Source organism: Oenanthe melanoleuca, chromosome 11 (assembly GCF_029582105.1).
Source record: "Oenanthe melanoleuca isolate GR-GAL-2019-014 chromosome 11, OMel1.0, whole genome shotgun sequence".
Taxonomy (NCBI): Eukaryota; Metazoa; Chordata; class Aves; order Passeriformes; family Muscicapidae; genus Oenanthe; species Oenanthe melanoleuca.
This window is the reverse complement of record NC_079345.1, coordinates 18,982,595-19,004,399: the sequence shown is the minus strand read 5'-3', so window position 1 is coordinate 19,004,399 and position 21,805 is coordinate 18,982,595. Positions and strand designations below refer to the sequence as shown.

At 46.9% G+C, this 21,805-nt stretch overlaps 2 protein-coding genes across 3 annotated transcripts; both read left to right on the top strand.

The window, feature by feature from the left end:
• Window positions 1-3: 3 nt before the first annotated feature.
• On the top strand, window positions 4-3,149 carry CKLF (chemokine like factor). 2 transcript variants are annotated; one of them, XM_056500779.1, is made up of 4 exons: window positions 35-242; window positions 320-478; window positions 1,097-1,189; window positions 2,761-3,149. In XM_056500779.1, exons 1-4 carry the CDS (start codon window positions 69-71, stop codon window positions 2,863-2,865), a joined length of 531 nt encoding a protein of 176 aa, XP_056356754.1. In that variant the 5' UTR covers window positions 35-68; the 3' UTR covers window positions 2,866-3,149. The 2 variants fall into 2 exon arrangements, with proteins under 2 accessions (XP_056356755.1, XP_056356754.1); XM_056500780.1 differs by lacking the exon at window positions 1,097-1,189 and having other exon boundaries at window positions 4-242.
• Window positions 3,150-3,412: 263 nt separating this feature from the next.
• On the top strand, window positions 3,413-18,911 carry CMTM3 (CKLF like MARVEL transmembrane domain containing 3). The gene is made up of 5 exons (XM_056500879.1): window positions 3,413-3,882; window positions 12,455-12,610; window positions 14,244-14,339; window positions 15,550-15,667; window positions 17,115-18,911. The coding sequence occupies exons 1-5, from the start codon at window positions 3,772-3,774 to the stop codon at window positions 17,141-17,143; spliced, it is 510 nt and encodes a 169-aa protein (XP_056356854.1). The 5' UTR covers window positions 3,413-3,771; the 3' UTR covers window positions 17,144-18,911.
• Window positions 18,912-21,805: the final 2,894 nt, after the last annotated feature.

The window sequence follows — 21,805 nt, the reverse complement described above, 5'->3', positions numbered from 1 at the left end:
GCCTTTCCGCCGCCGCGCCAGCACTTCCTGCCCCGGCGCTCTGAGGCGGGGCTGCTTCAGCGCCGGCCATGGCCCCGGCGTCACCCGCGTCGTCGGCCCCGGGATCTCCGCGGCTGCCGGGGCCGTCTCGGGCCGCCGCGAGCCGCCAGGGCCGCCAGGGCCGCGTGGGCTCCATGGTGTGGCTGAAGGTGGACTGGGCCTTCCTGCGCTCGCCGCGGGGCTCGCTGAAGCTCTCCCGCACGGTACGGCCGGGGTTGGCCCCGGGGCCCGCGGGCACGGCCCGGGCCGCCGCTCACCCCCGTCCCCTCCTGTCCCGCAGCTGGTGGCGCTGGCCGCCCTCATCTGCTTCATGGCCTCGGGCTCGCACGAGGCCTACGCGGCGCTGGCCGGCATGGAGACGGGGATCACCGTCCTGTTCCTGCTGATCTACCTGCTGAGGGTCGACACGCAGATTCGGTGCTTCTACTGGCCGCTGGCTGTGAGTACCCCTGAGCCCCGAGCACCGGGGTGCTCTGGCTGTGAGTACTGATGGCCGTGAGTATTGATGTCCCCTGGCCGTGAGTATTGAGATGTCCCCTGGCTGTCGCAGCTGCTGGGTGAACGGTAAGGATCACCTGCCCCAGGGGACATTGGCAGCCGGCTCAGTGATTGTTTCTGTGCAGGTTGAGGCAGTTTTTCCTAACGGAGCGTTCTGTTCCATCAGTTCCTGGATAGCTGTGCTGGATCCGATAACAGTCCCTCCCAGCACTGTTTGCCTTGCTGTGTAACACCTTCACATCACAAATTAGTCACACACTTTCACTCAAATACTACCAAGTTCTCCTCTTACCTCCCTTTTGTACGTGTAGTGTAGCCAAGTTGCAAAAATTTGGCACAAAAACAACAGAAGATAGGTAAAATGAGGAAGTTTTACTATAAACGCCCTTTTTACTATCAAACCACTGGGTGTCAGTGTCCTCTCACATGGATATTGCTGTAACTCTGTTTTCATGGCAATCCAGCCGTTTTTAACCATCCCTTCTATGTTGGGAGCTCTCACGTTCTCCTTCAGGCCTGTATTTCAGAATAAATATCTTGCTTCCACTGGCTGTTTCAGGATGTTTTGAACTCGATGATTGCAGCGTTGTTCCTCCTCGTTGTGTCCTTGTTTGCATTAATCAAGACCAACAAAGGGACATTGGCTGGAGGAGTAAGTAGGAACATTGTTAATGAATTTCAGTTCTTAGAGTGCAGTGGTTTGAATCTCTTGGTACTCACATTGTGGTAGGACCGTGCAAACTGTCTTGGAAGAACACTCTCAGCAGTAGCAAACGAGATACACTGAATGTATCTCACTAAAAGAAAATAATCCTCACATCACTGGTAATTTAAAGATGTTACAAGACTTGGGAATTACTGCAGAGAAGTACTGAAACACTGAAAATTTCTAGAGTTTTTAAGTAACCTACATTTGCTACCATAGCTTGAAAGCTTTTAGGTCTATCCAGTTTGGTTACACTACTTGAGGAAAAATGCCAACAGTCCTGCTAAAAAGAGTTGAAACTTTAACAGACACGCTGGTACCTCCCTCCTGGCATGCACATTGTTTTTTCTGACACAAACTGAGGAATTATGTCAGTTGAAAAGTGGTTTTGTTCATACTATGATTGTAAGAATTTCGTGTTCTGAAGATCAAAGCAGTTTAATAGTTTGAATAACTGATATTTTTAATTCAAATGGCAATTAATGTAATTAACCTTAATAAAGAATAAGGAGGGGAAGAAAGCCCCTCAGTTTTGAAAGACTCTAGAAGTACAAGATAAGCTGAAATATGACAACCAAAAGAAACCTAAAACCTGCCACAGAGGTCTTTCAAACTCGGCTTAGGAGATGATGAGAGGGAAAGCTGATGGCTTCACTGAAAATGGCATCCTAAGCAAAAAGGAGATTTTCTGATACAGTGACTGTGTCAGAATAGAATTTATATTCTGATCTGTGAAGTTCACAGAAATTAGAGGTGAGAGCAGGAGACTGAGCAAGTAGCTGAGAACACAAGTTTGGGTGGCACATGTGGCATTTTCACTGCTGGGAGGGACAGAATCACCCTCAGCCTGTTCTCCTGAGGCACAAACTGCCTTGAGCTGTGCTCTCCCAAGAGCTCTCCTGAGAATAACTCCCCTGATCAGATAATTCAGGGCTCACCTAAAAAACCCCTGCATGCCTGTGGGCTGGGGCTGATGAAGGGCAGGAGCTGAGTGAGTTAACTCACTGGCTCTTCTGCAAACACATTTTTCTATTTACCTTCCTGAGGTTGTCTGTTTTTAAAATAATTTAGTCCATTTTCTTCAAATTTGAATATGTTTCCCATTCAGAGCTTCAGAGGAGAAGAGAATTTTCCTGCTGGGCTTATTTCTATGAATACTGACTTTTCCCCTTGACTTTTTTCAGGGCCAGTCCCATTAATTAAGCAACCCTTAAAGGGACAGAAGGGCTTTCATTTAGGATAAAAGCATTGTCTGGCATAATCCAGCATTAGCTTAGCTTTCAAGGAGAGCACCAAGGCCTGACACAAACATCAAACAGAGCAGGCTGCAGACAGCTCTCTGAAAAGCTGATGGGATGTAAATGTGGGTGTTATTTAATTTATCAGCTGTCTCAAATCACACACGTTTTCAAGGCCAGAACTAAGTTAGGAAGATGTGTTTACTGCTACCTTGATGAGTCACTACAGTAAAAGCTTGAGATTGATTGGAAGAACTAATTTTATGGTAATTTTTATAGGTGTTGGGTCTTGTATTGCTTGTTCTCTGCCTTGTCGACGTCATTCTTCTTTACAAGAAGATTAGCCTTGATAAAGCAAGAGGAAGGAGTGCTCCTGCCAAATAAGATTGACATGTTAGTGAAAGAATGAGTTCTCCATTCTGTTTCCCCATTCTCTTTTAAAGAATTTGTATTTTCACGTACTCACTTTTGAATTTCCTGTGCACTAATGTTTCTGCAAGTTACATTCATAAGGTTTTGTACTGTTCCAAATGCAGTTTCAGCGTTGCAATTTCACCAGTTAAAGCTTCGGAGAAAATTGTCATGTTTTCTATAAACTACGTTTTTACTGTATGAAAATAATTTTAATGGTTGTCTTCTTTCTCTAATAAAAAGAAAATACAAACGGGCTTAGGTGCATTGTTTAATCTTATTTATTTACTAAGTGTAAAAAAGTACATTAGAGCAAGTGTACATTTTAAAGTCAAGTAAAAATGTAATGACCCAGTAAACCATCCTTCGGAAAGATTTTCTCGTGCCATGTGAATTGCACGTTAGAGCACTCTGGAATTTCAGCCTTGAGCGGGGTTTGGCCTGGGTGCCTGCAGCAGCCGCCTGCAGCCCCGGCGGTTCTGTGCTGTGTTCAGAGAATGCCCCTGGCTCCCTGCTGGGCACACACAGCACGGGACAGCCCGAAGGTGCCAGCCCGGCTCCACTGGCCCTGTCCCGGGGCTGGGGGCGGGCGCTGGGGCCTCCCCCACAGCTGGGGATGCTGAAACTTTTTTTTTTCACGTTTCCGCAGTGTCACGATTTCCGCTTCCCTCCTTCAGAGAAAAAAAAAAAAAAAAAAAAAAAAATCCACAGCCAACCCCCCAACCCGAGCCTGAGCCCGCGCCCTGCCCGAGCCAGGCTCGAGCTCAGCCCGAGCCCAACCCGAGCTTAGCCCAGCCCAGCCCCAGCTTAGTTTAGCCCAGCCCCAGCTCAGCCCAGCCCAGCCCCAGCTCAGCTCAGCCCACCCCGCCCGCCGCAGCCATGGAGGACCCCGAGCCTGAGGGGGCCGCGCCACCGCCCGGGCTCAGCTCGGTGCTCCCCTCCCGGGAGTTCCTGCGCTCCCGCAAGGGACAGCTGCTGCTCGCAGAGTCGGTAAGGACGGGACACCGGGGCTGCGGGAGCCACCCCCGGGACAGCCGGGACCCGGGCGGGCTCCGCCGGACCCACTGCCCCGGGCCGCTCGGTGTGCGGCTGAGGGGAGAGGGGAACAACCGAGGGGAAAACTCGGGAGCAACAACTGGGGGAAAAACTGGGGAACAGCAACCGAGGGGAAAACTAGGGGAAAATAACCGAGGGGAAAATGGGGAACAGCAACTGAGGGGAAAACTGGGGGAAAACAACCGAGGGGAGAGTGGGGTAAAACAACCGAGGGGAAAACTCGGGAGTAACAACTGAGGGGAGACTGGGGAACTACAGCTGAGGGGAGACGGAGGGCGGCAACTCAGGAGAAAACTGAGGGAAAACAACCGAGGGGAAAACTCGGGAGCAACAACTGGGGAAAAACTGGGGAACAGCAACCAAGGGAAAAAACTGGGGAGAAACAACCGAGGGGAAAACTGGGGGAAAACAACCGAGGGGAAAACTCGGGAGCAACTGAGGGGGGAAACTGGGGGGGAACAACTGAGGGAAAGACTGGGGAACGACAACTAAGTGGAAAACTGGGGCACAGCAATCTGGGGGAAAACTGGGGAACAGCAACCCAGGGGAAAAACTGGGGAACATCAACCGAGGGGAAAAACTGGGGAACGGCAGTCTGGGGGAAAATTGGAGAAGAACAGCCGTGGGGAGACGGGGGACAACAACCGAGGAGAAAACTCGGCAGCAGCAGCTGGGGGGAAGCATCCGCAGGGAAAACGGGGAAACAGCCGCAGCGGAGTGGGGAACTGCAGGGCTGAGAGCGTAATAGATTTAGTGTGATTTAGGCAAAGCACCCTAGAGACCAGAACTTGTCACCTTAGACTTCCAGTGCCTTAAGTGTGTTTTGCTATCGGCGACCCCGTTTCAGTAAAAAAGCACTTTGATTTTGTTTTAAGCTATTTCCAGTGTGAATCCTTCCTACTGCAGCTGCAGTTTGCATTATCAGCTGGTGCCAGCTTGGGGGGCAGCCTGTATGAGTGTGTCAGGAAATACTTTACTCATGAATTTAGGATGTGTGGCATCAGGCTGTGCGTCACGGTCACTCAGCTGCTGTCCAGAGCCCTGCTTGTCCCTGACCCTCAGAGGGATGCTGGGGAGCCCTTGGCTGGAGAGCTGCCCAGAGAGAAAGGCCCTGGGGTGCTGAGACAGCAGCTGGGCACCAGCCCAGATGGGCACAAGGCTGGGGACACCTGGTCTGGATCAGCAGTAGTGTGGCAGCAGGACCAGGGCAGGGTCTGTGGTGTGAGACTTCCTGGAATTTTATGTCTAAACGCTGAAATGGTGCCCATGTGATGGGGAAGGAGATGGCTTACCCCATGGGGAGTGGATATTGCACATCAAAATTTAGCTTCTGAATAGGAAGCTTGTTGATTGAAATTAGGTGTTCAACATCCTTTTTGCTTGAAATAACGATAAATTCAGACACTAAGTTTGCTGGAGTTTTGGCAGCAGATGGCCAAATATCAGGACAGCCCAAACTAGCAGTCAGGTCCAGGTGTGCAAGGTGTCTCTATCCGCTATGCTAGCTCAGGGAAGGAAACAAGGATATTGCAGCAAAAGAAAGATAAGGAATAGGCAGAAGGAGGCAGAATTGTCTGTTGGTGGGGACTACCCTGTTGCAGAGAGACAGGGAACAGCCAGATGTGAGGCTGGCTTTGAGAGGGAAAGCATTCACTTAGGAGGTCAGCATGGCTTCTGTGGTGGGGAAAGCCTCGGGCTGGGTAACAGCAGGCCATGGGCTTTATGAGCTCCACCACAAAAATGCCAGCTACCCCATCCCTCCTCCAGGTACCCCATCACTCATACAGCTTCTGTAACTTACAAAACCATACATTTAGAGGATACCAGAGCCCACCTAACCTGGCTCCTTTGGCACGTATTTTTTTTACATACTGTAACACACTGTAATTTCCTTTAAAAGCTTACAGCCACTAAATGATGGCTTTCAGACAGCCTGGCTTTTTAACATCTCAGACTGATGACATATTGGAGGAATATGTTCTGGTCATGGGATCAGACTCACCCTTTTGTTGTCATAGAGAAGTACTGATGATGCCTCCTTGGAGTAATAAAAACTGCTGTGTCTTGACAAAACAGGGATTTATCCTTTGTAAGGCCACTCGGGGCTTCTCAAGGGCTTGGCTGGCTGAAAACAGCTCTAAAATCCCATCTGCAGAGAGCTTTCCTTGTGCTCCTTGCAGGCCAAGCCCACGTGCTCAGGACATGGTTTCCTGGCAGACAAGAGGCAGCAGTAGTTTCTCTCCAGTTGTCTCAGCTTTGCCAGAAGAAACCCCTGAAGATAACACAGGCCCCAGAGTAAATGCAGCCTCTATACAGTTAGAGAAATGCAGTGCCAAATAATTGAAGATGAGTCCAAGTTAAATCTGTCGTGGTTTAAATCTGTGTTTCATCTTTGGCTTTGTATTTCTCATCTTCAATGTTTAATTTTTCCTCTAACACAGTGCTAATGTGGGGTGGGGTTGGGTTCTGCATAAACGTATGGAAATAATATTCATGGTTACACATTTTGAACAGTGCCTTTTGTTCAGAAGCAGAGTGGGGTCCTCATTACTGTTACAAATGTCACATTATTCAGCAGCTTGGCAGTTCCCCAGAAATGCACTTTATTTCTGCAGCTCTCGAGCCATTTTTGAAAATAACATTTCCACACAGAGGATCTTTAGGATGTGCAGGTGTCATTTTCTCTGGTGCAGTACCCCTGTAAACTGGGCATCCTGGTGCTTCCCCTAGAACAGGTCAGGCTGGTGGTGGAGCTGATTACTGCTAGAGGTTTAATTATAATCTCAGATTTTATTCAAATAAGGAAATTATCCTCCCCCAATCCTCTGCTCCTTTTTCTTTTGATCTCCACAGAATCATAGTGTTGGGTTGTATGGGACCTCTGGGGAGCATCCAGTCCACCACCCCACAACCTGCCTGATTAATTTTTTATTCCACCTGGGACAGCTGTAAAGCCACAAAGAAGCAATAGCATTTAATACATTTATAAGCTTCACTATCTCTCCTAATCCTGTTTATTCTCACTGTCTTGCTCCCTCCGTTTTCTAACCACCATTTTTAATCTTACAAGTTTATCTTTCTTCCTTTTTATTCTCTCCCACCATGCCATGGTTTTTTCCACACATTTTAACCCTCTTCTTAAGCTACTCATTTTTCATGTCTATTCAAGTTGCTGTTGAAGATCAGCATCTCATCCTTGCACTTTTCCACCCTTCAGGAGGTAAGTTTTCAGTTCCCTGTGTCCTGACATGGAACCATTTAACAGCCACTCTCACACTGCCACCAGAGCTTGTCCAGACAGGATCCTGAGCTGTGGATTCTGCTGCTCACCTGGCTGCTCCACTCGAGCTTTTGTGCCTTCTTTAATTGGCATCTCCTCAGTCTCCTGAAGCCTGCATGCAGTGGCACTGCATTTTATTTCATTTTTGTAAAAATGCAGTGTGAATAGGTGAAGTTCTGCCACCTTTGTGGTGACATAAAAGGATGTAGAAATCATTGTGCCTGTTTCCTCTTTTCCTGTCTTTCTCCTGTCTTTTCAGTCTCCTCTGAACTGACCTTCGTAACTGAAACTCCAGCTGCTGGTGTAAAGTCTCCTTTGAAGGGGCCCCTGTGCCTTTCTCAGGGTCTGTAGCCAGAAGGCCACTCCTGCAGCCAGTTCTGGAGGAAGCAGGAATTTCACCTCCACAAGTGCAACAGCTACTACAGGAGTAGTAACTGAACAGCAGAGACCACTGGGTGATGCACTTTGTCTGTCTGACAAGAACAAAACACACTCTTGTCCAAAGGATGACGCTGCTACTCACTCGTACAGCCTCAGGCAGAGCTGTTCTTCCCTGGGGAGGGAGGTGGGAGCAGATGAGCTGGTGCAGTGGTGGCAGCAGCTTCCCAGCATCCCCATATTCCCAGTGGGTTCCAGCAGGTCTGTTCTCCCTCCTCAGGGGAGAGAAACGCCTCTGGAGCTGCCATGACCTCAGCACTGCTCAGGCCTTCCTCCCTTCAGGGACACTGTGCTCTCTCTAACCACTGTCAGGATTATTTTATAGACTTTGAACTGAAAGTCAGTTGTACAATAAAGTATAACTTTGTAAGAAGCCCAGCAACACAATATTAAGTAATAATTACATGGGTTTAAATGGGAAAGTTACTTTATGAAACACAATACCCAAGGAGGACTTTGTATGAATGGGAGTGTCCATAAAAGGTGCTCAGTGAATAGTCAGGCTGCTTTTTTGCCAGGATGTTTTATAGCCTTACAACTGCCAAGCTGTGAAAGGTTCCTGTCCTGCTCTTTGCTGCATCAGAGCTTCCTGCAGGCAGATAGTGCTTCACAGTGAGGCTGGCAGCAGTCACACCAACCTGTGATCAGCAGCTCAGGAAGAGCTCAGACCCAGCTGCTCCCTGTGCTGAGGGTGCAGTCCCCAGTGAGGGGAATGTGTAAATACAAATTGACAGAACTGATAAAACACTGCCACTTTTTCTCCCAGAAGCTGCAGTGCATTCTGAAAGTGCTAGAAATGAATTTGCAACTGCATGATGCCTCACAAACTTCCTCTCTAGCTGCCTTTCTTTTCTTTTTTTTAAGCATAGATACAGAGCTGTTAGAAAAAAACAAGGTCCCATTACTTGACCTTTCTCTGAAGTGACCCTGAAACACACAGCTCCAGAAAAAGAGGTGCAGATCAAGTGTGATGTGCAATGGAACATTTGACAGTCCTTGGAGGGGTTAGGGTATATTCTGAAAGGTGCTTTTGAGTTTTCAGAGCACCTTTCAGTTTGCAAGATGTTTGTTGCAAAGACTTGAAGTCTGGAAAAGTACGTAGGTAGGTGTCAGCATTTCTGGGTCCAGACTGGCACTGCAGTGTTTGTGTTGTGGGAGGAGAGGTTTATTTTTGAAATTTTAAGATAACATCAAATGCCTGAGTTGGTGGCAGTGCACTTAAATATTCAGAAAATGGTCCTGCTCTCTTCTGTAATTCTGAAAAGGCAGTTGTAGGTAATATCCAAAATTGCTCAAGGAGTTTTTGCATTCTACCTGTCAGAAGAGGAAATGAGCTCTACACAAAGAGAAATGAGAAATATCATCAAAACCCTTCAATTTGTGGGCTCTTGGATTGCATAGGGCTGTTCCCAAGCTACCAAAAAAGTTTGGCATTAATATCACAGGGCTGTGACTGGAGACAGAAAAGAAGAAAACCAAAGAATAAGGTGCAGTACCAAGGGGCAGTGCCATGGTCATCACCTGACAGAGCCCTGGGGCACCTCCTCCCTGTTGTTCCTCTGCTCCTTTCCAAGGTCTGCCTCCCTCCCCTTCCTGTGCCTTCCAGCCTTCCTCCAGAGAAGGTATCCAAAAAAACCATCTTTCAAATCTTCATTCTCCAAATCTGGTCCATAATTTTATAGATGTTTATTTCACATAAAAGCTTCCTGGGCCCCTTCAGTCTCAGAGTGCCTCCAGAATGAGGAATGATGTTTAATTGCAGACCAATTACCACACCTCAGAGTCTTTCCCCTTTACTAATACCATCAATAATCTACTGAAATCAAGTGGCTTCTCGTGAATCATTTTTTTTTTTTCAGTGTGCCTGGAGGTGCAGTTCTCCTCACGAGGGGATGCTGACAAGTGGGGAGCAGGACAGGCTGGACTCAATCCCAGCACTGAGGGTGGGAAGGTGGGAATACAGTTACTGACCTTCAGGGCAGCAGGACCCTGCTGTCATCTACCAGTCATGCTGGGCTTTAACCAGTAACTGGCCTGGTAACCAGATTTTAAAATAAACAACTAGGATTTCCCCAGCTTCTCTGAGTTAGAGCCAGTTGGGAAGTTGCCATGCTCAGACTGATCTGTCTCTTCAGCAGCTTCCCTGGCACAGAAGCAGGGATCCCCTGGCACCCCAGCACCTGGGATCAGGGGCTCCTTGGTGAGTTCTGTCACACAACAGCTCCTGTTTCACCCCGAGTCAGCTCGTGTCTGAACCTCACACCTGCCCAGGGCTGGGAGGAGACAGCAGGAGCCTTCCCTGGCACAAATTGTCATAAAGCTGATAAGAACAGACCACAAAGGCTGTTTCTTTCACTTTACACTTTGGCAGGAAAGTTTTTTTTTCCGGTGCAAAGGCAGCCAGAGCACAGGAGTTACTGACTCAAACAGAATGGAGATCAAAGAGATCTCTGCTGTGCAGCATCACCTTGCATATCTGAAATTTGCCTCCCTACCACCTCTCACTGCTCTAGTAGAATGTATTATTTAACACTGCATTTAATCCTTTCTTAAGAGATCACCAGGTCTAGTTCAAGTCTAAGGATCTGCCATTGGAAGGTTGTGGTCACTGGGAAATGTCCTGAACCCAACTCCCTGCTGCTGGTTACCCCTGCAGCTCAGCCATCGCACACCTGCCTTTGGCCACAAAAAGGAAGGTATTTTTTCAACACCAGAACAAAAAGAAAATGTCCTATGTAGATGGTGACTTCTTTTTAATCCAAGAAAACATAGAACTGTGTCTAAATTATGTTCCAGAAATGCAAGTGAAGCAGATTCACAAAGCAAGTGCAATCTTTATTCTTTGGGGTGGGAAGGGAATAGGTGCTGTGATAAGAAGAAGGAAGTCCTCTCTCTAGGAGTTGTCAAGCTCTGATCAATCCACTTCCCTTCAAAGAGTTCTTATCACTTTTAGCTCATAAAAAGAAAATACCACACTAAGGATGAGATATAGGGAATGAACTGCCTCCACTTTATGAAAATGAGAAAAGCCTGCAGAGAGGCTCTGTGAGCAATGAACAAATCAGAATGGGGTAAAACCAACAAATGGGGCTGATATTACCAGCCAGCAGGCCCATGCAGGAGTGAGCTCTGTAAACTATCCCTGCTCTGTTTTTTAGAACCCAGTGAAATAAGAACAATGCATAGACATTTAAGATAAATATAGTCTCTTACTAAAAATGTCACATCCTCTGTAACCTCAGCAGCCAGTCCTAATGGATGAAAACATTTACTCTGGCTGTTAGCATCCTGCTCAGGCACTGACTCCTTTCCCCAAAAGACAGGCTGAGAATAAAGGCTTGGTAATTAATTACACCAAGAAATTATTTCAGTGGCATTGAACTGCTTAGTTGCTCCCTAAACATAAAAGGATTTTTTGATACACATATTTGAGGGTTGACTGACCTCTCATAGGAGTAATTGCCAATTAATAATTGTAGAAGCCTTATCACTCAAGTGTAATCATGGTTTTTCTGAGATACAGGTGGTCCCCAGGAACCCATGGTAGCAGCAAAGAAATCCACAGAGTTGAAATTTAACGAGGCAGATGCATTGATTACATTTGCAGGAAGCTACATCTGCCTTCAAATGTGCCATCTGGGGGAAAATAATCCATTTATTTTCACTGCAGGGTGAGTGGGAATGTCCCAGTTTGGAATTAGAAGCTTAGAAATCTTTGCAGTCTAATGCTCAGTCTGTGCTGACCAAAAGGATCATTGAGCTTTGGGAAGGCAGAGATTTGTGTCCAGGAGAAAAGGCTGGACAGAGCATCCCAGGTGTAAAGTGGCACATAATAATGTGTAATTCAGCATCCTGGCTGAATTTGCTACTTCAAGCTAATTTGATTTAAAGAACAACCAGTTCCTATAAAAGGCAGTAGAACAGGAGGACTGGAGCCACTTTTTGGAGGTGACCAACCCCCAGTACAGCAACTGAAAATGGTGTTGAGCTTCTCCATGGTTCCCTCACCTTCCACTTTTACAAACACAATCCAGGAGTGTAGGACAGCACTTTAGTATTGCCTGGTTTGGGTGAAAATGCATTTTCTTCAGTTGTTTTCCCATTGTGAAACTTTGTATTTTGAGCCATATACTAAAGGTATTTCAATTAAATGGGAAAAAATGCCAGGTTTTATTATTTACTAGAGTTAAGCAAAATTATGGAGATAAAACAAATCTGTGGGAGTTACCTGTCTTGTTACTCTCTAAAACAGCTGCCACACTGGAAAACTGGAACCAGATGCTTCCAGAAATCACAGAACAATTAATTCTTGGCCCTTGTCTATCCATCATCAGCAGACTTTATTCTTTCAACTCCAAGATTATAAATGCTGAGTTACTTCAGGCTGTCTGAGCACTGATTTGGGTTTCAAATGAGAGCTGTCACGGCTGAAAGCTTAGAGCTGTGCTTGCTTGGCAACACCCCACTCTATTTTCAGAATTATGTTGTCAGAGCTGTTTACAATCCAGAGCAAATGACTGACTTCGAGAGGTGCAAATCCACCCAGCGCTCCGGAAAAGCCATTTCACACACATGGAAATAAACACCCTTACCTCAGATTTATTCTGTGCTGAACAAGAAAAATCATTTGGCCCAATGAAAAAATAAAATAAAAGCAGGATGCTGAAGCTATGCCAACAGCAGCAGCACTGACAGAAGTGCACAGGGAAAATAACACCTCAAAGTTGCTCAGCTGCCTGCAGCTCTGCTATTCCATGCGAATAACTGTGAGTTTTCCCTTTACTTTAGGTGCTGTCATTTATCATCTTTATCTGCTATATTGCATCTCTAGCAGCTTCTTTCATGATGGCACCACTCCTAGAGTTTCTGCTGGCACTGTTTCTTTTTTTTGCCTATGCCTCCAAGCTTAATGAGAAGTTTAAAGGAGTCCACTGGCCTTTGACGGTAAGTGAGATGTGCAAACAGAAACCTTCAGATTTAATTGTGCAGTGTGAGGGGAGCTCAGGGGGACTGTAACAACTGTGCCCTGTTAGAAACTTGTCCATGCTGCCTCTGCTCCTGGAGGTCCTGGAGCACTCTAAACTATGCTCTGCTCTGCACTGCAGCTTTTTGGGTGCTGACACAAAGCATGGCTTTGTCAAAGCACAGAATGTGTGCCCAGTTCCAGGCAAATGGCTTAGGGCTAGCATCAGACCAAGTCTGACTGCTGGGGGCTCCTTACTGCCACCCTACAGAGGGAGAAACAGGGGTGTTGTTGATACTGGGCAGATTTATCAGACTGTGATTAAATTCTTGGGTAGAGTTACACCCACAGACAAACTGGGCTGCTCTGGGAAGGGGCAACTGTGGCCAGTTGATGCCCACACAGGAGCTCAGTGGCTGCTGGGGCAGTGCTGGGGCTGCAGGAGAGCCCTGGCCACTGGATGTCCCTGCAGCCTCAGATACCACTGCAAAGGGAGCAGCTGCCTTGCAGTACAAATACTTCCAAAAACCCAGCTGATCTTATCAGTCTGGATTCTCTTTTGGTACCATCAGTAGTTCATTGCAGTGAGGTTTGAATTAGAGCTCTCTGTGTAAAAATAACTTTAGCAAGGCCACTGGTAGATAAAACAGTGTCAGTGACTTTGGCTACGACTGTGCACAGCTCTCAGCTGGTAATCTCAGTTCCATCATTTTTCCATTTTCTACATGCATCTGGTTCCAGAACTAAGACAAAAAAGGCACTTGTGTGTTTCTCATGGCCATTACCATAACATACTGCAGGCACAGAATGTAGATAACTGACCTTGTCCTGACTTCAGAGGAGTCAGGTTTCTTGCAGGATTTGTGCTTTGAGACAGGATCTTACTCCTCCATTTGTTCTGGAGAGGCAGAAGAGCTAATTGTGAGCAGAGCTGAGGGTACCATTATTGCAGCCCCCATGATTTGCACGTGCCCTGGGAAGCACAGCTGTGTGTTTAAAGCTCACTGCAGAGCCATCCATCACAGCTCAGCAGGATCACACCAGGCATGTGCTGCTGGGGCAGGCTGCTGGAGCTGGCACTGCACATAGGAAGTGTAAATCATCCAAAACGATACCAAGTGTTTGGTTCCTGAATGAGGAGTTGCACAGCCGGGTCTCCCTGGAGATCACCACTCAGCCCTGCATCCACAGAGACAGGCACGCGCTCCCAGAGGAGCTGCCACCTCCTGAGCCTCTGGTGCCAAAGGAGGTTCTCTCCAGCAGGGGGGTTGTAAGGCATTTGCATGATTTTTCCATTAAAGCCCTTGCTGTGCTCCAAGGCAAATGCCTCACACAGCCCTTCCCAGGCTGAAGGAAGGTGTGCCTGACACAGGCAGGGTAGAAGCAGGATTTATCCCAGCATCTTTAAGAGCAGAAGCTTATGCCAAGGTTCAGTTCTTCTCTTATTTAGAAATATTTCACAGATGAGCACTTCCTCCTCTACAGCAAACCAGGCTGTGGTCACACACCAGCAGGACCACTGATGCAACAACAGGGGCTGAGTGTTCATTTCCAGAATGGTTTTTAGAGGAAATCCTTCACCAGTCTGAGAATGCACCCTTGCTTCTTCCACAGGATTTCTTGCGCTGCGTCACCGCTGCCATCATTTACTTTGCCATTTCAATTGCTGCTGTCTCAAAATACAGCGATGGAGCATCTAAAGCAGCAGGGGTGAGTAGGCAGGAGCTTTCCACCTAGGTGTTGTGGTGAACTGAGTATGGATGTACGTAAGAAGCAGTTCAAATATGACCCCATTGCAAGTCATATAAGTTTCTTCAATTAACTGAGAATTAATTTGCCTAAAGTGAAGAAGAAATGGTCAGTTACTCAGAAAAGCATGTCTTGAACAAATTAACAGCTGCTCAGTGTTAACTATACCCCTAGGGAAGGTACCTATTCTGCTTTTTAATTTTACTACCTGCTCCTGCAAGGAGTGTCAAGATCCTTGAGTGGAGGGAATGATGATGATGATGATGATGATGATGATGATGATGATGATGATGATGATGATGATGATGATAAAAACTCAAACTTGTAACTGCTAAGACCAGCCTAAATGAAGTAATTTCAACCTTCTGCCTCTCCTGCTTAGTTTTACTTGGATGAGTTGAAACAAGAGCAGTGTCATTTTACCCTCCAGTACAAGGACTGCCCAGGAGAGAGCCTTCACCCATCAGCATTTTGTGGTCAGAAATACAATACAGCTCCTGCCTCTGCAACTTGACTCTAAGCATCAATAATGTATACAACATAAATAAAATTTGCATAACAGTTTTTGAAGCTTGGGAAGAACAGTGCCCAGTGGTGCTGGCTAGCAGCCCTTCCCAAGCCATCCCACAATAGAAACACAAACCTTGTTTAACCTTTACCCTGCAGTCAGACATGGAGCAATGGAGTGTGTTCAGCCCAGGCTATAAGATCCCAGACCATCACTCAGCCTATGCTGGGCACAACTCCACTGCTGTGACACTGGAGAGGAAGCTCCAGAATCATTTTAGTCTGTCTAGTTCACTCAGCAATAGACACATCTCCTTGCAAGCAAGTGGAAAATTATTTCCCCAGGAATGGAGGTGATTTCTTGGTGGCAGAGGTGCCCTGGGACAGTGGATGTACAGGAGGTGCTGGTGCCCAGAAGTGCCCAGAGCCCAGGAGGGGCTGCAGCCTGAGGGAGGGATGAGGACATGCCTGGTCACTTCTCAGGCTCCCAAATCAGCTGCCACTCAGCTGATACCAATGTGTCACAAACCATTTCCCTTCCCTGCCTTTTTGGAAAGGCACAGGCCAAAACAACCATGGAGTTGTTCCTGTGTGGGTTTGGCTGGGATTGGTTTGTCCCTGACAGACAGGAGCTGTTGTTCAGAGTGTTATTTTTTCCTTTCAGGTGTTTGGGTTTGCAGCCACCATCGTGTTTGCCTTTGATTTCTACATAACCTTCAATGACCTGGTCACTTTCCTCAAGCAAGGCAGCTCGGATTCCCCCGAGGGGCACAAGACACAAGGTGGGTACAATTCCTGCTTGTTACACGAGCTGCACTGTGAGATTTCCTCTCCATTTCACCCTTTGCAGGGAGCAACAGCCCTTGCTCAGTAAGAGCAGTTTCTATTCTTAGGTTTGTCTGCCACAGCTCATCTCATTTAGGAAGCTGCAAATGGAATTTCAGTGATATATGAAGATAACCTGCAGGCCAGGAATGTGAAGTTTCTCAGAGTTTCACATCTAACTTTGAAAAGCTCCAATCCAGTTATAGAAATCACCATGCAACACAGATTGTCTTTCCCTATTAAAATGTCTTGCTGTAAAACCAAGCATACTTCTACCTTTTTTATTTTTTTGGCAGCTTATAATTAACATCCATTAATCCACAGCCTTTTATGTCCAAATAGTTTCTCAATCACTTCCTTATCATGATTGCCTCTTATGATCAGCTTTGACCATCTCTGGGCAAATGGCCTTGAAATCCAAGGGTCAAACAGCATAAAATTAACAAGGTTGTTACCAATTTTTTTCTATTACAGTCTACTTCAGATCAGAGAGATCCACTTAGAAAAAGATAAAAAGGAGATGTTGAGTGTTTAAAGCCAGTTCAAGTCAGGACAGGGGTAGTTCTGCAGTTTCCAAGAGCCCAAATCAGGCATCATGTCCCTGTGACTCCTTATTGCACCCACATGGATTAAAAAGGCTGTTCCACACTTAAACAAAAAACATCCCACCCCCCCAAACACCCCATTTTAAACCCTGCAAAACCAAACACCCAAGGTGTGTACAGAATCCTAGGAGGTGAGCAGCAGCACTGACAGTCTCTTCTGGAGATTTTAGTAGACTCTTAACTGTTTTTAAGCTTTAGACTGAAAAGAGAGACAAAGGAAAAAAAAGAATTAAAGGACCAGGAAATGGACTGTAAAAGCTAAAAACTGAGCTGTCCTCAGAAGGTGATCAGGTGGCAAAGGTGCAGAATTAGGATACACATTAGATCTAATTCCCCTGGAGATGGAGACACAAATACACAAACTCACAGAATGCAGTCACACAGCTTCTTGTTGGTGTTTGTGACCATGCAAGGAGGGCTCAGCCCTGCAGCCCAGAGTTGTGTTCACAGAGGGGCTCTCAGGGCTGAGGCCAGAAGGATGGAGCTGTATGGGCCTGGTGGGATTTCTCAGCATCTCAGAGCTTCTGGCTCTCAGAGGCACTGAGCTGCAGAGCACACAGCAGTATGCAGAGCAGCAGGGGTGCAGGGCCTCTCAGCAGCACCTCCCAACTCCTTCAAACCCCACTTCAGATCCCATCCCCTCTGCAAGAGCTGTCATTCCACACAAGTGTTCACTCCCAGCCCCCTGTGTCCTTTGAAGCACACCCTACCAGAGCAGCCTCTCTCTCCCAGCCAGAGCCACAGCTGAGGGGGATTTCCAGTTTGCATTTTCACTTTTGTTCCTTGTTTCACCCCTCAGATGAGGACTACGACTCTGACTCAGACTGAAGAACCAAACACCAGCCAAGCGTGAAGGGAAGATGATCAAGCACTTTCCTCTTTGCTGAATGCACTGCCAATTGAAACATCCCCTCCTTTCAGCCCCTTTCCACCTCACAGTTTATGGAATCTCCTGAGCACAGACAGGGCAGTATGTGGAAAAGGAGACTATTCCCAGTGCCATTAAACACTCCTTGACAACTACAGATCCTACAGTAGATCTGGCCAAACAACACAGCTCAGTTCCCTGTTCCCCTCAGCACTCAGCACATCCATGTCCTGAGTAAATGGGAACAGCAATTTTAACATTTACAGCTTTGAATGTGCTTTCCTAATTCCAAACACTTTATACTTCTTGATGTGCCAAAGAAGAGAGGTTTGGATCCCTCTGTTTGTGTTTTTCTTGATTAACTAACAGTATTTCTTTATCTGAAGTCTGAGTGCTCCAAGCACTGAAGGTGTGGATTACAGTTAACATGTTGGTTTCATTACCTTTATATCCCCTGTCTATCTGTGGCAAGGAAAAGTGACAACTGGAAATCTGCAGCAAGAGCAAACCTCAGAGTGTAATGGTGCTGCAGGGCAGCTGGCTCATCCAGCATTCAGTATCCCTTGTTTTAAGGTGCTTGGATGGAGTCACATCCCCTCTGCTGCAGTTTCACCACAGGCTGGGGTGGAACAGGTGAGGCAGCTCTGGGCAGCCCTGTCCTGTTTGTGGAAGCCCCTGTGAGTGTTTGCAGAGCCAGGGAAGGCAGGCTTGGCAAATACCTCCCAGCAGGACCTGCCTGGTGAAACCTGCAGGTGTTTGTGGCCCAGGCACCAGTGCCTGGTGTCCTGCTCTGTGCTGAGGCCACTGGTTCTGCATGACACTAGTCTTGTGCCACTGGTGCTGCCACACTGAGGATACCCAGGCCCCAGCAGGGCAGTGCCTCCTCCCCACTGTGAAAAGGCCAAGAAACCAACCTCAAACTACAGAATGTCTGCAATGAATTCATCTCCCCAGCCCCCTTTTTTCAGTGTGGGTTGGGTTGGTTTTTTGCCCCTGGAAGGATGTGATTTATCTTGCAGTGTTGTATTCCAGGGGAAAAGCCCTCTGATTTTACAAGCTGTTTTCACAGCTAGCACAACCTCTCTTGGAATATTTGTGTCCATTTATAAATACTTGGGAATGCTTGGGAAGAGCATGGCATGCTCCTCACAGATGGCATCAGACAGGTCTGTGGCAAAAAAACCTGTATGGATTTTCAAAAAATGAATACAGTACCAGAACAGGTGTGATTAAAATGAGAGCAGATGGTACTAACAGAGTAAGTGAAAAAACCAGAGATAAAACAGTAAAGGCAGATTTCCTGTGGAATAAAACCAGCACCTGGGTTCCAGTTCCCTGTGGCAGCTGCAGGGAACAGAGGAGCTGGCAGGGAGCAGGCAGTGCTGCTCAGGCTCAGAGCTGTCCAGCAGGCAGCTCCTACATCTCTTGCTTCCTGACCACTGACAGGTTTTACTAAATGTAAAACAAGTGGTTGCTTCTAAATGTGACAGATAATCTTTGATTTATGAGAAAGATCTCTTTGGACCTTTTCCTCTACAAAAGCCTGTGTTTCTTTCCCTTCTCTTGTCATATTTTACTGGCACACACTGTGATGTTCAGGGGACCTAGGCTCATTTTTATACTCGTTTTGTATTTCTCTTTTTTAAAGTAAAAAATGTACTGCATGTCACAGCTGGAAACATGGTTAATATTTAGAAACCATGCTGGATTAAACCTCTTTTAATAGAAGTGTTGAGTGTCTTTACTTACTTGAAGACCTGATTTTGCTGCTTTGCCTCTGCCCAGCACAAGGGACAGTGACTTAAGGAATCCTAAATCTGTGCTGGGGAGAGGGCACAGCTCAGAGCCAGCCCTGGGAACCAGCCACAGGACAAACCTCTTCCTTAGGGCATAAGATGAAAAAATTAAGCAATAATTAGTTCTAAATATTGAGTAGACATTGAGGATTCAGTGCTTTCTCTTGGCAACCAATAACCCTGTAAACAACAAAGTCCCCTTTGGGTTCACCATTCACACACCCAAAATATACTGAGGTTTTCTGGTCATTTTTCCATGTTGGATTTAAGTAAACAGGCAGCAAACAAAATGTTCATTAGTTGCTTCAGGACTGCTTTAGCATCTTGCAGTGAGGTGCCTGCCCAGAGAATTTCCTTGCTGGCTTTTCAGTGCTTGATGAATGATTATTTCAAAGCAGTTTGCTCCCAGGGTCAAGCACTTCTGTAAGATCCCAGCCTTTTATTAGAAAAGATCTGTTCCAGAAAGATCTGAAAGAAAACACAGTTCTATATTTTAGGAATATCATTTCAGAAAATTAGAATTAAAATAATTACTTCAAAGCCAGTTTGGATTGGGGTGGAAGGGCCTGACTCAGTCCACAAATACTGCACCAAGCTCAGGGTCTGGGGCACATGGAGGAAAAGTCAGCTTGGCTTTTTGGTTTTTTTATTTGCTTGGTTTTCCTCAACTGCCAACATCAAAAGGGTGCTGGGAATGCTGGCTTCTCTGCAATTCAGGTTTCAGGAGACAAACAACACTGCCCTGCAGTGTGGAGCCCTTAATTAAGTCCTGATTTCAGTGGCCTCGTCAGACACCTTTCCAATCACAGCCACTCGTGTCCCATGGAGGAGCTGCTTCCAGTCCCTGCCCTCATTGCAGCTCCAGCACAGCCACTGCCACCTGCAGTTCCTGGGCCTGCCTCAGAAGGACTTTCCAACCCCAAGTGTGGATAAATCCATGTAGAAACAATGCCAGAAGTTCAAAGCCACTGACAGGAGGGGAAAGTGGCACCTCAGGTGAGTTCACACAGCTCTCACCTGCCTGAAGGGCTCCCTCCCTCCTACCAAGCTTTTACATTTATCTGTGGGCTGGTTCAGACTTGTGCACTGATTTTTGGACAGGTGACACTAAAGAATTCAAAATACCTTTCCAAGGAATTCCAAGCAGCTTTTTTAGATTCTGACTGAAGTAAGAGGCCCTGCTCTCCTTTGAACACTCTGTCCATTACTCCACCTAAGTGTGCTTTTCACTTGACGCTGTTGGAAGTTGCTCTAGTGTTCCATTTCCATCTGACAGAGTCACTTCCAGGATACCAAGGAAGAGCAGCTGCTGTGGTGGTGAACACCCTGGGGTGCTGGAAAGCAGAACACAACTGGATGCTCTGCTCAGCAAGCACCTGGTTCCACTCATTGTCCTGCTAAGGATGTTCCCTGGCACAGTTCTGATCAGAAATTCAATCATTGTGTGGCTTCACTCCAGATTTGGACCAGGATACAAACTGCACAGCAGCCCCACCTGGCCATCCTTCAGCCCTCTGAGAGGATGGGTCAAGGAAGCAGAAGAAATTTAGGTAAGCACTGGAAATGTCAATCTTGTTACAGATGCTTGGGGCACCTTTGTGCATGGAGTATTGGCTTCAAAGTCAGGGTCTCTAATATGCCAGGAACAAATGAACAGGAGTGCATCAGGAAATTTACACTGTGACACAGTCACCTAAGACACTCCTTTATTGGAAGAATTCAATGTTCAGTGTTTTGTAAAGCTTCCAGGTCAGAAAGTAAAACAATGCTACCCAGAAAATTTAAGTGTGGTTTTGTTTGGGGCTTTGGGGAGGAGGAGTTTGGGTGGAGGTTTTGTGGTTTGGGGTTGTTAGTGATTTTTTTTGTTGGTTGGTTGGATTTTTTGGCTTGGTTTGGTTTTCTGTTGCTATTATCTTTGTGGGGTTTTGTTGGTTGGTTAGCTTTGGTTGTTTTTTGAAAATAAGTCCATTTTTAAGTCTATTTCTGTGAAGAGGAAAATAGCAATTCCAATGTTAATTTTTGCCAGGAAATACTTGTCCTTTTCTTTTATAGATTTTGGACACCACCCATCACATTTTGTTAGCCTGATCCATGAATAAATTAATTACAATCTTCCTAGGAGACTGAAGGAAGATCCAGTATCTACAAGTTAGATAATAATTTATTTTATTTTAATTTGACGGCTGGATGAAGCTCCTCCTGACCCAGGAGCATCACAGATCCCACCCTGGGTAATGCTCAGTGCTGCTGACATCCCCACACAGGCAAAAGGAGCTGGTCCCTTGTAAGAGCCCCAGGCTCTCTCAGGGAATCCTTCCCTTGTGCCAGCACCTGGGCCCTGATCCCTGCCCAGTGTTCTGAGTGCAGCATCCACATTCCCAAATCCCAGATCTCTCCACAAACTCACCCATCCCTCCTGTCTTCCCACACTTCTCACCTGGATTGACTCAGTGCTTCCACCTGAAACCAAAATCCCACCATCATCACTTGCAACCCCCAGCCCATGAGGCAGCAGAGTATTCCCCCACTCCCTGGGGCATTTCAGCCCCCAAATCCCTCTCCAGTCCCAGAAGGGCAGCTGCAGACCCCAGGGTGGAGCACTGCAGCCCATGGCAGAGCACCAGAACCACTCCAAGAGCAGCTCCACGTTCTCTCTGCTCCACTGCCCTCTCCCCAGGGCCCTCACAAGGTTTCCCTTGACTCCTGCACCCAGGAGTGTCCCAGGGACAGCCCAGGGTGCCCTGGTGGGGTTCAACCCCCCACACCAAGTGCATTTGGGTTATGAAGCCAGGGACCCCTGGTGCTCACTGAGGGGTTCTGCTGCCT